This window comes from Toxorhynchites rutilus, chromosome 2 (genome assembly GCF_029784135.1).
Source record: "Toxorhynchites rutilus septentrionalis strain SRP chromosome 2, ASM2978413v1, whole genome shotgun sequence".
In the NCBI taxonomy this organism is placed as follows: Eukaryota; Metazoa; Arthropoda; class Insecta; order Diptera; family Culicidae; genus Toxorhynchites; species Toxorhynchites rutilus.
The window spans coordinates 195944209-195962964 of NC_073745.1; the positions used below are offsets into that span (position 1 = coordinate 195944209).

Below are 18756 nucleotides of genomic sequence, written 5' to 3' on the forward strand. Positions count from 1 at the left end.
TCGATTTTGTTGCGATTCAGCAGCGATTCACATGCGTCGATACGGTCAAAGATGTTTTTTTGCGTCAACGTGTGTGGCACCTATACATCGAGCTTCTTTGTGAATCCAAGCTTCTTCAAATGGTTAATAACGGTTTGATGACTTATCCCCAGCTCTTGGCCGATGCTACGGCTGCTACTATGCCGGTCTTTCTCGGCTTCAGCGATTTTGTCGCAATTTTCGACGACAGGCCTTCCGGAGCGTGGCGCATCTTCGACGACCTCTACACCAGAACGAAAACGTTGAAACCATCGTTGTGCGGTGGAAATGGAAACTGTATTGGGTCCATAAACTGAACTAATTTTATTGGCAGCTTGAGATGCATTTTTGCCTTTGTCATAGTAGTACTGTGAAATATGTCGGATTTTCTCTTTATTTTGCTCCATATTTGCGACACTATAACTCACGAACGACTTAACCAAATAATACCGCATACCGCAGGACTTTTTTGACAGCCTAATATATATATATATGTATGGATTTATGTCTGTCTGTCTGTCTGATTCTTATGGACTCGGAAACTACTGAACCGATCAACATGAAAATAGGTAGTAGGGGTTTGAGGGTAGTTTGAGACCCCTCCCCACTCTCTTAGGGGACTTAATCGAGCAAATAAAACCAAATAAGGCATATTGAGGTTTTAGGGTGCAATAAATGTTTCTAAAAATGGTTTCTAATAAATGTTCTGCCATACAAAAGAAACACAAATTTCTGCATTACACGAAAATTAAACAAACAAATAAAACCGAATTTGCCAAGTGCAGGTTTTAGGGTGCAATAAATGTTTCTATGATGGTAAGACTCTCCTCCCACCTTCTCTAAGCTGCCATACAAACGAAACACAAACTTCTGCATAACTCGAGAACTAATCAAGCACAATTTGGGATGTGAGGGTTTTTGGGTATGAGAAATTTTTCTATAATGGTATGGAGAAGCGGTCCCATAAAAATATTACACATATTTCAACCAAAATTATTCCAACCAAACATGAAATTCTGCCCTGCTGATTATTGCTGCCCGGTTGCTGTCCCACCACAGCTGAAGAAACACAACGTAGGATAATAGAACCATCATAATTTTGGTGCCAATCGGGTCAGATACGCTTTGGCCTTATTGATCTCCTCGACGGTGAGCAGGTGTGAAGAGGGAGCAGCTGAGTGTGAAGGTTGTGTGCGGACTTTCGATCGGGTGTTACTGAGAGGAAGGAGAACAGGGCTAAAGTGCACCCGCTAGCACCAGCCCCATAGTTAAGATCGAAAAAGGCTAATGCAGTGCAGCCAGAACCAACAAAATGTATTGATAAGAGCAGAACTCGAGGAAGGAATTGTCCGATTTATGGCTGTCTTTATTCTATCATATTTTTTGTATAAAATATTTATTCCATATAACGGAGAAACATGTTATTTGGAAGTGGTTGAAAAATCTTGAACGAAAACTGTGTCTAAAAATAATCTGTTATTATAATGATGAGTTTTGTTAGAAATACTAGGAATGTTATAGTAAAAGTTAAATTCAACATGGTCGAATAGAAGATCAATCAATGAACAGTTCTGCGATTGGACCCATGAACTTGCTCATAGTAAGAAAACGTGAATGTTTGAAGGTATTGATAACAAAAAACACATTTTGGGCAGGACGAAGTTTGCCGGGTCAGCTAGTAACCTTAGAAACGTGTGGAAGTCTGCGTCTGGTTAGAGCTTCGCAATTCCATAGATGTGTCTAAAAGGATATTGCATCCCATAAACTTAAGTTTCTAAATCACTGACACGGTTAAGAAACGTTTTTCAGATGAACGTTTCTTACCGTTTTTTCGGAGACGGACTTTAACACGTGAAAATTTTGTTGCAGTCCATTGTGGAATACTATTATTCACTCTGTAAAGCCGCAATTCCATTGAGTCAACACTGTACGACATATGACATGATGCTTGTTTCCTTTTGTTGGTTGAAGACAGGTTTGCGGCGTGTGGTACAACATTCAATTAAAGTCGCATGCGAAATTTGTTTATCTAGGTCGAATGCGCCTCGTCGTTCATGCATGTAGCATACGTCAATAGAAATTCCATTGAGGCAACTGCAGTTTAATGCATCATGTCTTTACAAACAGTCGCAGCAGCAGCTTATTTGGTGATCGCTTTGAACCGTAAAAAGAAAAGAAAAAAGCCACGGTGGTGGAGAAGAGAACTTTATCTTGATAGTCATGATGCTCAAAGTAGTTTATACAACAAACTGGTTGTGGAGGACGAAGCTTTAATCCGAAACTTTACTCGCATGAGTATGGAGGATTTTCAATATTTACTTGGAAAAATCTCGCCAATTATTAAAAAAATCGATACAAACTTTCGCGAATCAATACCACCTGATGTGAGGCTGCTAGTGACATTGAGATATTTGGCTACAGGTGATAGCTATTGTTCACTCATGTATCTGTTCCGGATATCTGAGCCAAGCATTTCTAGAATTATTCCAGAGGTATGCAGAGCTTTAATGGACATTCTGAATGATTTTGTCAGGGTGAGTGAAAGTGTTGGTATAGGAAACTAGTTTTATTTTTTACAAATCGTATATTTATACAATATGGTTATACTGAAATTATAACAAGATTTATTGTTCTAGTACAAATTTTAGTTTTTTTTTCGATCTAATAATTAAGAACTCAGAATGTACAAGAACGTCCAACATATCAGTTATTTGGTATTTTTTTGAGATTGGGACAATGTGGATGTAGATGGCTCTGGGGATACAATAGTGTAACTACAGTTGCTGTGAAGTTGTGTACTCAAAGGTGCGCTTGTAATAGTTGGTACATACTCGGTCTCGGAAGATAGAACAGTGAAACAATTACTTTCAGAATTGCAAACAGGTGTACTAGCTTGATCAAGTTCATCAAGTCTGCGTATACCCGCTTCAAATAATGCGTTATTTATGTTGTGCTGAGTAATTGTTCTCTCTACAGAGCTTAACTTTCGCAGTTCATTAGCCACATATTCTCCATAAATTGAGCACTCATCTCTTTGACATGCATTTTTCAAAATACTGTATGCCTCCTCTTCGCGATCCGAAATAGGTGAATTCTTCCGTTTTCTTTTAGGGGCAATATACTTTTGACGCTCCTCTTCACGTTTGTTGTTTACTTCCTGTAGGTCCGCTTGATCATGTTGATGTTGTTCTTCCTACAAGAAAAAAAATCAATTATTGCAACAATTAGAGTAATACGCTCTTTTTGTGAATTGACTTGAATTCGAAACAAAAATTCACATATTGTTCATATTTTTTTCAGATGCCTTCTTCTGAAAATGAATGGAGAAAGATAGCAAGAGATTTTGAAATGTACTGGAATTATCCACATTGTATAGGCGCTTGTGACGGAAAACACGTCGTCATACAAAACCCAAAAAACAGTGGCAGCATGTTTTTTAACTACAAAGGAACTTTTAGCATTGTTTTGATGGCGGTTGCTGACGCAAATTATAATTTCATATATGCTAATGTTGGTTGTCAAGGCAGAATATCTGACGGAGGTGTTTTTCGAGAAACATCATTTTATAAGAAATTGGCCAAAGGAACGCTAAAATTGCCAGACCCCGAACCACTTCCTGGTAGCAATAATCTATCACCTTATGTGTTGTTAACGGATGATGCATTTCCACTACAGGAACACATCATGAAACCCTTCAGTGGTCATCACGATAGAGGTACTAGCCAAAGATTATACAATTATAGGCACTCACGCGCTCGAAGAGTAGTGGAAAATTCATTTGGGCTATTGGCAAGTGTGTTCCGTGTGTTTAGGAAACCACTGATGGTTAATTTGGAAAACGCAGAACTTGTCACGAAAACATGTATTCATCTCCATAACTTTTTGAGAAGGAGTAAAACATCGCGATCACTACACTGTCCTCAAGGAACATTAGATATCGAAACACTAGATGGGAATATTATCCCTGGATCATGGAGAGCAGCTATCCAGGATGATACTGGTTTGCAGGATTTGCCACACCGAGCACGGAAGTCAACTTTTGAAGCTAAAGAAGTCAGAAATGAATTCATGAAATATTTTCGATCAGACGAAGGACGAGTTCCTTGGCAGGACAATTACGCATAACTTTTAATGTTTTTCAAATATATTTTTCAGAATAAACACACTCACACTTATTTGCACCCAAACGAAAACTCACCTCAAAGTTCTCTTCATCACTCCCAGCAGTTGATATTGTTGATTTGGGTATGTCCACGTCCAGTAAAAAACTCAATGGCTCATAAGCAAACCATTTAGTTTGTTTACCCGGAGAAGAGCCACTCTTTTTCTGTTGCACCTTTTTGCGCTCGCGATGGAATGCAGTGCGTAAATTTTTTATTTTGTTTTTCACGTCAGCCACCGTACAGTTGTATTTAGCTGCAAGCTGCTTCAACTTATCCTTTTTGATGTGGATGTCTTTGTATTGAAGTATTTTGTTGTTCCATAATTCGGGTGAATTATGATAATCGTCAATAAATGACGTCGTTCTTTCTATATTCCATTCCATGTTGTTCTACAAACGTCGCACCGATCCGCTGGCTGTTGGATAATGCCCACACTGATCAACACAACCGATTTTGTCGAAAAATGATGTACCACAAAAAGCAACAACAATCGACTCGTAGCATGCATCAAGAAGATTTGTTTCTGTCGTTTAGTGTTGCGTCGATGTAAAGACTGTGTGCGACGTGCTTCTATACCGCAAGCTACATGTTGCCAGAAAATCGAATAGGTCGAATTGCGGCTTAAGGAAGACTGATGAACGATGTTTGAATCTAGCACAGAGGTACCTTAGAAATACCTGACTTCAGGTACAATCTAGGCATAACCTAAACAAGTTTATTTTTGTACCCATAACTTCCGGTTGAATCAACGAGGTGAATTTGTGTTGTTGTGATTTCAATTCTATCTTCAAAACTGTTCGTGTTTTCATTGTGCAACACGAATAATATGTTAAAAGTTTGTATTAAGATAAAAAAAAAGATTTTTTATATCGCTACGTTTTGTATTTATTATTTAATATTATTTCATGTCTTCATATGTATTTTTAACGTAACTCCTAAACATATATTTTTATTATAATGATGTATTTGGAAAAGTTGTTGGAAATTATAAGTAAATTCATAAAATTTCATGAACATGACGGTATAACACGACAAATATATTGGGTTGGGGAGAAAGAAATGTCGTATATTGTCAATATATGGCAACATTTAAACATATCTTGTGTTGTGATTATCCGTTTCAGTCTCAAGTTATAGCGCGTCAAAGATGGAGTCCACCAAGCAAGAAATTCGCCATATTTTACGTTTTTACTACCTGTGAGGTAAAACTGCAACGAAGGCGGTCGAAAAAATTCGTTTAGTTTATGGACCCGATACTGTAACGATTCGCACAACACAGCGTTGGTTTGATCGATTTCGTTCTGGTGTAGTGGCTGTCGAAGATACACCCCATTATCCAAGTAGACCGGCATGTGAGCACTCGCTCGATTGGCCATGAACTGGGTATAGACCATAAAACCGTTTGGAAGATTAGATTGGATTCCAAAAAAAGCTGGATGTATGGGTGCCACACGAGTTGACGCAAAAAAAATCTTTTAGACTGAATCGACGCCTGCGATGCACTGCTGAAACGGAACGAACTCGACCCATTTTTGTAGAAGATGGTGACTGGTGATGAAACGTGGATCACGTACGACAACCTAAAGCGAAAAAAGTCGTGGTCGAAGCGCGGTGAGCCGGCCCAAACCATCGCCAAGCCCGGATTGACGGCCAGGAAGGTTTTGCTGTGTGTTTGGTGGGATTGGAAGGGAATCATCCACTATGAGCTGCTCAACTATGGCCAGACCCTCAACTCGGTTCTCTACTGTGAGCAGCTTGACCGTTTGAAGCAGGCGATTGACCAGAAGCGGCCAGAAATGATCAATAGGAATGGTGTTGTTTTCCACCAGGACAACGCTCGGCCTCACACATCTTTGATGACCCGCCAGAAGCTACGGGAGCTCGGATGGGATGTCCTATTGCACCTACCGTATAGTCCGGACATGGCTCCAAGTGATTATCATCTCTTCCGGTCCATGCAAAACGCTCTTGGTGATACTAAGTTGGCCACAAAAGAGGCTTGCGAAAACAGGCTGTCTGAGTTTTTTGCAAATAAGAAGGGGGGGGGGGTTTATAAGGGGGGATAATGAAGTTCATTCATTCAGTCACCATTTGCGGAGAGCAGCGAATGGGAAAAGAGATAAAACGCGAGAGTTTTTGCTCCTCACTGGAGCGGTGTTGCTAGTGAAACTATGCGGTCTATATGAATATACACATTTCAAGGGATAGCGGCGTTAAAAATGGAAAATATGGATCTACCCTTCTCTTAGCCTCTATCGAGCTAAATAATCATATAGTTTGCACTCTCTGAGACTTAAAAATCAGGATCTGCTATATTAGCTGAATATGAATCATTCGTTTTGCGTAGTCCGTACGATCCTGCTGTTTCATGATGCATGGAGAGGTCGATATGCAAATGTTAGAGGAAGAAAATAAGCTTTCTGACCGAAAGCGTATATGATAGCTTTGCTTGCATGCTGGTGTGCAATAAAGTGCGAGCCGATGCAGAGTTGTCTCGTTCTCTTTTGTGTCGTGATTTGCAACACATAACAACAAAAGAATACTGGGGGAAATGTTTCCTGAAAGATCATATTTGAACGAACGAAAGCGATTTTTTCAATGAGTGGATCATTTGGCAAACACTGGTTTTAAGAATTGAGTGTGATGTGGAAGTGTGGATGAGAATGTGAATGGGAGTGTGAGTGTGAACATTGTTATGATCTCCTTACATCCTATCCTTTTCCTTATGAAGATGTGTCACCCTTCTAAACTCGAGTCGACCGGGAGTTATCGGTTTCCTATTTTATTAACCATAGAATTAAGGAAACATGTTAATATGTTCTAGTAAAAATATAGTTAAGAGTTTGGCTGCTTTAACCCTATGTAACTGAGCCTGTAAAAATAAACGGATTCATGAAAAAAATAGAACAATCCGAAGATTCGAAAATTAATAAAAATTCGATGTTCCACAAAGTTCGTCAAAAATAGTTTTAGTTTCTTAAAAAATAAAAAAATAAAAAATACGTATTTTAGATATTGCATATTAAAGGTTTCTTTTTCTAAATAAAAAAAGAGTACTGATTTTTTCTCAGTTTATATATATTTATAAGACACTAGATGACCCAGCAAACTTCGTCCCGCCCAAAATTTGTTTTTTGTTATCAATACCTTCAAAAATTCACGTTTTCTTACTATGAGCAAGTTCATGGGTCTAATCGCAGAACTGTTCATTGATTGATCTTCTAATCGACCCCGTTTAATTTTGTATGGCAGCTCCCCCTTAGAGATGGCGGTGGAATTTCTAACCACCGTAAAAACATTTATTGCACCCTCAAACCTCCGCATGCCAAATTTGGTTTCATTTGCTTGATTAATTCTCGAGTTATGCAGAAATTTGTGTTTCATTTGTATGACAGCCCCACCTAAGAGAGGGGGAGGAGTGTCTAACCACCATAGAATCATATATTGCACGCTTATCCCTCCACAAGCCAAATTTGGTTTCATTTTCTTGATTAATTCTCGAGTAACGCAGAAATTTGTTTTTCACTTGTATGGCAGCCCCCCCTTAGAGAGGGGGAGGGGTCTCAAACTATTACGAAAACCTTCCCCGGCCCCAAAACCCTACATACCAAATTTCTTGTTGATCGGTTCAGTAGTTTCCGAGTCCATAAGAATCATCATCAGACAGACAGGCAGACAGACAGGCAGACAGACAGACAGACAGACAGAAATCCATATATATATATATATATATATATATATATATATATATATATATATATATATATAGATATATATACATATATATATATATATATATATATATATATATATATATATATATATATATATATATATATATATATATATATATATATATATATATATAGATGATTTTCGGAACGACTCATAGTTTTTAAGATATAAATTATCAAAGATTTCTCTTACTAAAATCGACACGCCCTTTCCTCAAGTTACACTTGAATCACTTGAAAATTCCCAATTGCTGTAGAAAATTCATATTTCCTCGAACTCAAATGAATCGAATATACATGTTTTGAAAATCTGCATTTTTGAGATGATTTCATTGAAATTGCCCAGATTTGATAACAATAAGAGAGGAGGAAGAAAACAGAAGCTTCTAATTCGATAAAAAATTTGAGGGGTTGTATTCGAGACACGACCGCTTAGGACGTAGGACTACGCAATCTTTTTTTTCGAAATTTGTTGGTTTATCATTTTAGATATTCTTTGCGAATACGTCGAAATTTCATATATAACTCTTTAGTAAAAAGCTCCAAGGACTCTGAAAAGGTTTAATGGCTTGCGTGGTTTTGTAGAATCATTTCGAGAAGCAACGATTCTTTCTGGCTTTTGCGAGTACAACACACTAATTGGGCATATGTCATAATTTGTTTCTTTATATCAATGCACGCATTGCACTAAGTAATTAACGAGAAGCATCTTCCATGCATCGCAATTCAACAAGCATCAAACACGAGTCTAACAGATGCACACAGTTGTAGCGATAAGAATGAAACATCGCGAGAATGACCGTTTATGAAAAATCGTTTCTTGACTCTCGGTTAAAACCGTCAACAAAGCTAGGAGCTTGTTACATCAGAACAGAGCCGATGCACACGAAATATCCGCTAGCGTTCACAACTCGAGGGGAAACATGGAACACAAAATGAGCAGAATAAGCGACCTTTGTTGTTTCGGGCACTGAAAGATGCAATACTTATACCCTAGCGACAGCTTACTCACTATGCAAGCGTGGAGTTTACTTCGCAAATATTCTCTTTTCGCTATCCCCCTTCGTTGTTTCTATTCTAGTTGCTGCATAAGTTGCCCGTTATTGACAGCTCTGTTCGGGAAAGCACACAAATGGACAGAACAAATGTATGGGGAAATGGGAATGCTTCCAAGTTTTATCAATTTAAACCATATACAGACTATATGATTGTAATGTATAGCATATCAAACAAATCTTAGAAAATTTCCTATTCGATTGTTATGGAAATCGTTAAAATCCTCTGGCAGCAAAAATAGTTATTAACATAAACTTTATTTCATAAAAACATGACCTGTTTTCCGATTTGGCACCCTTAATGTAAGACGTAGTCCTACGTCGAAAGAAAGCTTAAAGAATCTGACTTGAATTTATCTTGCTAGACTCTAAATTGAGTTCTTGATAACTTTTCGGAATTTTGCCACTGAAAATTAAAGAATACTGATTGTGGATAAACAAGTTACATAATAATCACATCGATGGTCCGGATGGATTCAATTTTTACTGTAGGGATCTAAGGAAGGAATTTTACCAAAAGAGGTGGTTCTTTGATGGTTTGGAAAGTTGTTTATGCTGATGATATGCTAGATTTGGTATTCCCTAACACTTCTTCTGTTATTCTTCTGTTTTTAATAGTAACCACTAGGACTCGGCAAAGTAATATCCAACTGAAGATAGTTAGGGGACTACGAAGAAATTCGCCTTAGTGTTCAATTGGAAATAAGTTTTGGCTTCTTCCCGCAGAGAACATTTGAGGAATTACGGAACGCTATTTTTCCTAATATAGCTACCTTTTTCTTATTAGATGGCACTAACATTCCCAGTGGAACTTTGGCCTTCTCAACGAAAGTATTACTTGCGTCATTTGCATGCCGTAAGAAATTCCTCTGACGAAAAACCGAAATCGAACCGAACCCCCTAGTATGATGATGTGTGACGATAATCACTCGGCCACGGGAGCACAATAAAAACACTATGACTTTTCAATTTCATATTCAAATATTGACGGATTTTGCAGCATGAAAGTTATTCATCAATAAAATTTGTTCAAACATTGTTCAGAGTATGTCGAACCAAAATGAGGATCTCAATAGAGAACTGATCCTAAATATTTGATTATTTAGAAATTCTTCACCTATTTTTGGCGATTGGAATCGTTTTTTTGGCGTCAGAATTGGAACCTTTCGATAGTGTTTTGTTCCATATTACTATTTGGCCAACACTGGATGGTGATGCTGACGAAAAAACTGGATGCTGGTCGCTGAACTGTGCGAAGGGTCGTCTTCGAGAGAGTAACTAGTCAAACCGAACAAGTAAACAACCCAATCGGAATCTCAAACAAAACGTGTGGTCAAAATACAGACTCGAAGGTGCTGAAAAACTCTGAGGATGTTTTTTAATGGACGATAAAACATATGTAAGGATCAACTCCCCCACAGATCCCGGGAGCAAACATTATAGCGTTATTTAAATTTCAATAAATGTTTCCCAAACCTAGCGTAGATTTGTAGATTTTCTAAAATAATTTTTAATATTCAATTATTGGTTTTTCTACAGTAAAACAGAGAAAGATGAAAACTTTTGAAAGCTAGGAACGACATTAGTAACGCTCTCCAGTGCATACAGGAATAATGAAGAATAATTAATTATTTATAGCAAGTCCATTCTCTGTATAGTTTTCCGGGTATTTGGGAAAACTCAAATTTGAGCTGCTGCTGTCTGCTGAACTTATTTGTTGTTCCTGTCACCGCTGCTAGCAATCAGCGAAAACCATAAAGTTGGATTCTGTACAGCGCAGATATAACCTGATAAATGAAAACAACTTCAAAGTTGTAATCAATGTTTAAGTTTCATACAGTTTTGTGCAATTTCCATAAAATTCACCATTCGGTTGAAATTATTCTACTAGTTTCAATTCAAACCACATTCTTCACGATTTAGAATGCCACATGTCTCATCGAATACGAGCACCGTTCGCACGGTGGTACGGTGGACACATTTGGCTGAAGGAACCCAGCTGTCCACGAGCTTTTCTGCTTACGTTGCCGCCGCAGTTTTTGGTTATATCCACGGATGCTGCGGATCATTGATAGGCTGTGCGTAGTACTGGAAGCAAATGATGACGATGACGACGTGATGATGGCTGGTATCCTTGCACAACACAGTCGTGATGAAGCACGAACATGGTGAGTACTCCATCAATAAAGAGTGGACATGCGCAGTGGACCCGGGAAAGGTATTAAGAATCTCGTGTAATCGATCAGTGTGTGGCTCCTGTTTGCGTCGACCGCGTTGCTTCACACACAAAATGTGAGATAACGAACAAGCACGCGGACGAGAACTTATCAGTGCTTCGATTTTTGCATAGAGAGAGAGTATTCTCACAACACGTGGAGTTGATGCATTTCGGCTCTCAGGCAGATGCACTACAGAGAAGCTGCAGAAGGGAATAAACCGCAAGTGCACCATGACAATCAAAGGATTGCTGCTATCGTGAAACTTTGGGACGGTTTCGTTACCACGACAATCTCGCAATTTGCCTCTACTGACAATGCTGCAAAAGGGTTGAAGCTGAATAGCATTTTAAATTATGTTGGTCTGTTGTTTTGAGTGGGTGAATAAGGTTTGACTATCTCCGATAGGTTCACTGGTATCTTTGTTTGTGGCTTCCGTTACCGAGTGGTTAACGTTCCACGCATCATCATTCGATTCCCGCTATGACTGATGGATTTTAGATGTAGAACTACGCTTACGCGGCCATTTCATTCCACGATTTCTTCATGTCTGCAGCATCCCGAGTCATTATGACATCCTTCTCCAATTTCCGCTTGACAATTCCCCAATATTTTTCGATTGGGCGGCAATTGGGAGGATTGAGTATACGGTATAACTGAAGTACCATTGTTCTCAATAACTTCAACCTCAGCTTCCAAATGTAAGTTTCACTATGCCACTTCCTCTGTTCCTTCCGAACAACAGTTATACGTTTACCACTTTGCCACTTTGTGGAAACTTCGATCGAGGAGATCAAAGAGAATGTGACGAGGGAACTAAAGGTCATTCCTTCGTCGGCCTACCAGGGATGCATGGACGAGTGGGTCAAGCGTTCGCACATTTGTGTTCTTTATTCTTTATTCTTTATTATATTATTATTTGATTCATCTGACAGAAATAGTCTTAATGAATAAGTGTTGCTTCAGATGGATCAAATTTTGAAGGAGATAAAATAAATTTGCATGAACTCTATTTTGTTTTATTTTAAAATTCCCGGTACTTTCTGACCATAGGGTATTTCCCTAACACTGACGAAATCGATATTGATGAATGAATTTTGAAAATTAAAGCTTCTTCGGTAGAAAAAATCAACCAAGCTGTCGATGCATTCACGATTCAGCTGTACTTGAGCTAGCGACCAGTCGACAGCGGCAGCTAGGCTTCCAAATGGCCTTTTTCAGCTAAGATTAGGTTTTTCAAGGCTAGCGGGAAATGAAACAGTTTTAATCCTCTATAATTCAAAACTCATGTTGTGGGGACTGTGGGGAAAAACCGCCACGATAGCTGTTAGATTATAGTACAAACAAGAACCACTTTTCTCATCAGAAACCAGAACCAGAACCAGAACCAGAACCAGAACCAGAACCAGAACCAGAACCAGAACCAGAACCATGTCATAACACGCCCACGACGCCGCCGGTGGGCGGGAGTTAATCACAGGCGTTTGTTCGATGACTTGTTCCCAACGAGATGTCAACTTCATAATACCCCTGTTATAGAAGCTCGCTTCCTTATTGGCAAAAAACTCGGATAGCCAATTTTCACAGGCCTCTTTTGTGGCTAACTTCTGACTACCTAGCTCGTTCGCCATGGACAAAAACAGGTGGTAGTCACTTGGTGCAAGGTCCGGACTATACGGCGGATGCAAAAGAACCTCCCATCCGAGCTCCCGGAGCTTCTGGCGCGTCACCAAAGAAGTGTGTGGCCTGGCGTTGTCCTGATGGAAGACAATGCGGCCTCTGTTTATCAAAGATGGCCTCTTCTTCATGAGTGCTACCTTCAAGCGGTCCACTTGATGGCAGTACAGGTCCGAATTGAGCGTTTGGCCATAGGGAAGCAGCTCATAATAGATTATTCCTTGACAATCCCACCAAACACACAGCAGAACCTTCCTGGCCGTTAATGAGGGCTTGGCCACCGTCTGAGCCGCTTCAACGGGCTTCGACCACGACCGTTTGCGCTTCACGTTGTTGTAAGTGACCCACTTTTCATCGCCAGTCACCATCCGCTTCAGAAACGGGTCGATTTTGTTGCGATTCAGCAGCGATTCACATGCGTCGATACGGTCAAAGATGTTTTTAACTATAACTCACGAGCGACTTAACCAAACAAAACACTGTCAAGGACTATATTATAGCGCGCAAAAATACCTTTCCAACAAGCTATAGTATGACTCGATACAATGAATACAACTAGAACTACGCGCTTACAACGATATCTCGCGGAAATACCGCAGGACTTTTTTGACAGCCTAATATATTTTAGTAAAAATATAGTTAAGAGTCTGGCTCCTTCAAGCCTATGTAACTGAGCCTGTAAAATAAACGGATTAATTAAAAAAAAATTAAAAAAAAATGTTGATTTTCCTTTTTTTGATGTAGAACTGCGTCTTTCAGGAAGGGTGCCAAATCAACAGGTGATGTTTTTCTGAAATAAAGTTAATGTTAATAGCTATTTTTACAGCGAACAAATTCTGATGATTTGCATACCAATCGAATCGAAAAATCTCTAAGATTTGTTTGATATGCTATAGGGGAAGATGGGGTAAGACCGCCCGGCGGGGTAAGACGGACCACTTCAAGTTTTATAAGAAACTAGCTGACGCGGCAAACTTCGTCTCGCCCAAAATTTATTTTTCGTTATCATATCCACGTTTTCTTATCAAGCGCACGTTAATGGGTCCAATCGCAAAACTGTTCATTGATTGATCTGTTAATCAACCCTTTAAAATTATCTTTTACTATAAAATTCCTAGTAATTCTACCAAAACTCGTCATCATAAAATAAGATTATTTTCAGACACAAATCTCGTTTAAGATTAATATTTATATTAGATTTAAGATTAATATAAAATAATTCTTCGTTTTATTTTTGCGGAGCTCGAAAATACGCCCGAAATTCGTTTCTCTACACTAGAAAACCCCCTTAAAAGGAATGTAAAATGTAATATAAAATGCGTGGAAAATGCAAAATAGTTCAAAAGGTGCTCTGGGGGGAAGACGGTCCACTTTCGACGGGGTAAAAGAGCCATACATCGTGATATTGAATGACTTTCATATCAAATACAATACCATCTTTTTGCTCGTCTCTTTACACACAAATGCCCTGAAAATACATAAGGAAGTCGTCGAATAATCGTCCTTATAGATTCCGATAGTTTGGTAAATTTTTCACGAATATTTGCCAAACACTGCACGTGGAATATTGATGGTCTGCTCAGAAGTTTGTGTGTAGTTTATGAACAACACTAAATATTTAGTACCCTGTTCCTGTTATTTTTACTAGACTAAACTGCATCGCCTAAAATAGCATCGCTCCGTCTTATCCCGTCATGGTCCGTTTTACCTCGCGGGTGGTCCTTCTTACCCCGCCAGCGAAATATAAAGCAATTTTTTATCGTTTCAAAAATTGATTAAAAAACGCGAAACAAGTTATACAATCAACAGTTACACATTTTTAGTAGTAAATTATTAGATACTCAATGATATGTAGTACAACAAATAGGGGAAATCCTGAAGGACGTTTTAATGAAAATTGGTTTTCTTAGGGGGACGGTCTTACCCCGTCTTCCCCTACATTACAATTCCCTAATTCCTAAATGGTTCAAATTAACTCTTTTTGGTCGTTTGTCTGCTCTCAGCCACCACAGCAAGAAACCATGCTAATCTTATATTTTACCCAACCAAGTATCAGTTTATGTTTTCCCTAAACGAAGTTTGATGTCTAATGAACCTGTTCACGAATCAATACGGTGCTCCTATGAGTAATAGATAACGGTACTCAGTACCAAACAAAGTAGTCACCCACACAAAATAACGCACAGTGCGTTGAATGAGTAACTACTGGTTTGAATTATGTTGGAGTAGTTGTTTTTGAAGAGCAGAATAATTGTTTGCATAAGTGTTTTATGTCATCTGAATAATCAGTAAAAAAATCTTTGTTTAAATTGAAAAGTGCTGATTTTTTCGCATTCACATTGCTAGCATTAATTACACATTTATTGCATTAATGGCAAAAGTGTCTCATATTCAACGGATAATAAAAATAAAATTATGTGTTGACTAAACTTCATATGATTTACTAATGGAGACTATTTCGAAAAAAATTGCATGAAACGATTTAAAAAATATATGTTTTATTTTAAAACATCACTTTGAAATACATTGTTAGGTTAATACTTATATATATAGTTCATAAAATAAATGAAAATTTTTTTTTTCATAATCCCGCATATATTACTGCTTTTTCAAGGAAAAATAATTCCGACCAGTACGATACCCATCCCCAAATTTAATACGACCGCAAAGGGTTAATGAAAACTGGAAGCATTGCAATTTTCCCATACATTTGTTCTGCCGATTTGTATGCTTTCCATCCCGTACCATCAGAAACAAGCAACTAATACATTTGTTTCTGCCTGTTTTTAACTTATTTGGTATAAATAAGCCATCCGCGATTTGAAAATGCACCACTTCTCGTTTGGTGGTCATCGGAACAACATCGTTGCCCGCGAGCATCGATCGGAAATGGCGGGAAGCGGGAATTTTTTCTACGAAGGAGGAGTATGGAGTAGGGTTTCTTTCCACAAGGGTCCCTCTCAGCACTTCTTCCCCTTCTTCCATTTTTGTGATCGAAATCTGAGTGGGAAGAAGAAAGTCTGGTGCGAGTTGACAGTGCAGTTCAATCGTAAAGTGAGCTTTGGACGATTCTCTCCATTAGTACTTTGTTGAAGATGCTGACATATAGGGGAGCCGGGAAGTAAGACGGACAGTGTGAGTATGATGGACAGGTGGTTGATTTGTATAGTTGCATTATGAATTTCAAATTTCTGTTGATGGGAACCCCTTCTACATGCTATTCTAGAATATTTAAACCATCCTATGACAATGAATACTGATCAAAAGTGAAATAGGGAAACAAAAACCGAAAATCAAAGATGATTCCGCGTATGGATGTAATTTTTGCGGCTTCGATATTAAGCATTTTGAGTTATTCAATGCAAAATTGAATTTGCTGATGGTTATATTTCGGTTTGTGAGTTGACAGAGAAGCGACATTAGGTATGTACGAAAAAGTAAATTCTTTCGTATGTGGTAAATTGAAATTATTGAAATAATTACACTAGTGGGATTGAAATGGACAGTCACATCCATAATCCTATCCAATGCATGATGGAAAGTGAAGGGAATAATATTGAACTCTTTTTTTATATCGCTTTCTCTTTCTGTTCTATTTCAGTAACTGGACGCACAAACACTGAGAGAGAGCGGAATTATTTCTCTCGCCTTGATCCGGAACAGGTAATTTTCGATGACTTTTCGGCACATATGGGGCGGTATCTCGGTCATAACTTCACGAATGCTGTCTTTCAAATGTTCAAGAGTTTGCGGAGAGGGTCTTCCGCATAACCCCACAAAAAAAAGACTAGCGGGTTCAAATCGCATGATCTGGACGGCCAATTGTCATCACCAAAACGCGAAATTATGCGTCCCTCAAATTTCGTTCGCAATATGGTCATGTTCGTGTTGTGTGGCACGTGGCGCCGTCCTGCTGAAACCACATGTCATCCGTATCCATATCTTCAATTTGTGACAAAAAAAATCGGTTAACATGGGGCCATAGCGCTCACTATTCACAATTACCGTCTCGCCGTCCTCATTTTCAAAGAAATACGGCCCTCAACGGATCTCAACAATCACGTGTGGTTTTCTGAGTCCCATATACGGAAATTTTGGGTGTTCACATAGCCACCGAGCTCGAAATGTGCCTCATCGCTGAAGCGAAAATTCAGCATTTTGCTGCTGTTGCTCGTTCACCCAATCGACGTATGCCCGACGCATTCCATGGTCACCACGCTCTAATTTTTGTACCAGTTGGACTTTATATGGATGTAGGTGCAAGTCCAAATGCAAAATTCGCCACAATGATGTGTTTGACAAGCCCAATTGCTGAGCACGCCATGGAATCGAAACATTCGGGTCATCCTCCACACTGGCAGCAACGGCAGCAATATTTTCGGCCGAACGAACATTACGATGATGCACAGGTTTCACAATATCCGCTACAGATCCAGTTTGTTCGAATTTACGCACTACATTAGCGATTGTGTGCTCTGTAGGCCGTCCATGACGATCAAAATCCGTCCGTAATGCTCGAAAAACATTTGCCGGTTTTTCATCATTTTTATAGTATAATTTAACAAAATTACAACGTTGTGCGATGCTAAAACGATCCATATTGTAAAATGGCAGACATTCAACTAACGATATAACGCTTTGGTTGACAGCTATGTCAAACGGTTGTCAGCGCAGGGCTGTATACTTTCGGAAGCCCGAAATGGAAAACCCTGTATAACATAAAAAGAAAAATGTCAATTTTGGCGCTTGCGTCACTTTGCAAGATCACGGCAGTGCAGACTCACATTATTACTGCCGTAATCTCGCAGTGACGCAAGCGCCAACATTGACATTTTACGTTTTTTGTTATAGATCGATTTTTTTTGTCCCATTTATTTATTTCAGGCTCATTGGCATTTTAGCTGTAACAGAGCCCAATTTTAATCGTGTACATGTCACATATTTATCATATCTATAATTAGCACATTACACAGTTGCCATTTTTCGGCGTTAGAGTATTCCCTTCTATACCATTCCATATGGTAAACACATTTACACAGTAGCAGCCATTTAGGCGTAAGAGTTTTCTATCTGTTTTTCCATTATCCAGTTAGACCGGACAGCGGAGACAGTTGATTGATCATTGTTCAGTTATTTATAGAACAGCAGCCCGATGTGTCTTGCAGAGCAGAGCAGTTGTATGGATGAATCGATCATATTTCGACCGTGGATCGATCTCCATCGCTGATGATTGTTGCGTGGACGTAGTTATTCTGTAACAACACAAAGATGGTCAATGAGGGCCCTGAGTTTCGAACTCACGATCGATCGCTTACTAAGCGAACGCGCAACCAATGTGGCTACGGAGGCCCCCATTATAGATCGATAAAGAATACCAAATCCTTCCAAACAACTGTGAAAATTTACAGAAATGTGAAAAAATTACCACGTGAAAGCTTGAAAACGGAGTGGCGCAAGCGCCATTTCCACTGTGATGGGGCGCAAGCGCCATTTTCCTTATGTTGTGACGTAATTCCATAGTGATGCGATGTGATTTTTTTATCTGTTCTGATAGAGTACGATGAACGAGCAGGGACAGCAATATTCACATAACAACTTCTTCCGTAATGAACGTTTAGCATAATAAAAGTCACATGCCTTCTTTCTTGTAAAAAAACACTTTTCCGAAAAGTTAGTCATGCCAAGTATTTTTATCAAAAACAGTCCATCCCCATGTAATGTTACTTTTATAATAGCAATTTTGTTTCAGAATTACAAATCATATACAAAGAAGCTCACAAAACCATGTACTTTAAATTCATGAAATCAAGCTCATCTTAAAGTAGAGTTATCCTAGATTGAAGTGTATTGCTGTTCTCACATATAGCTCATAAAGATTAAAACTAAATAGTTC

The 18756-nt window shown here is 38.8% G+C and overlaps 1 protein-coding gene across 1 annotated transcript; it reads right to left on the reverse strand.

Annotated features, from left to right (window-relative positions):
• Nucleotides 1-2571: 2571 nt before the first annotated feature.
• LOC129768983 (uncharacterized) lies at nt 2572-4780 on the reverse strand. The gene is made up of 2 exons (XM_055770945.1): nt 4217-4780; nt 2572-3211 (listed from the first exon to the last, which is right to left on the reverse strand). Exons 1-2 carry the CDS (start codon nt 4562-4564, stop codon nt 2726-2728), a joined length of 834 nt encoding a protein of 277 aa, XP_055626920.1. The 5' UTR covers nt 4565-4780; the 3' UTR covers nt 2572-2725.
• Between the last annotated feature and the right edge of the window lie 13976 nt (nt 4781-18756).

Excerpts from the sequence above, each read along its gene's own strand:
- LOC129768983 (XM_055770945.1), bottom strand. The coding sequence starts at position 4,564 with ATGGAATGGAATATAGAAAGAACGACGTCATTTATTGACGATTATCAT. Across the intron at positions 3,212-4,216 it reads GTGATGAAGAGAACTTTGAG|GAAGAACAACATCAACATGA; the intron begins GTGAGTTTTCGT and ends TTTTTCTTGTAG.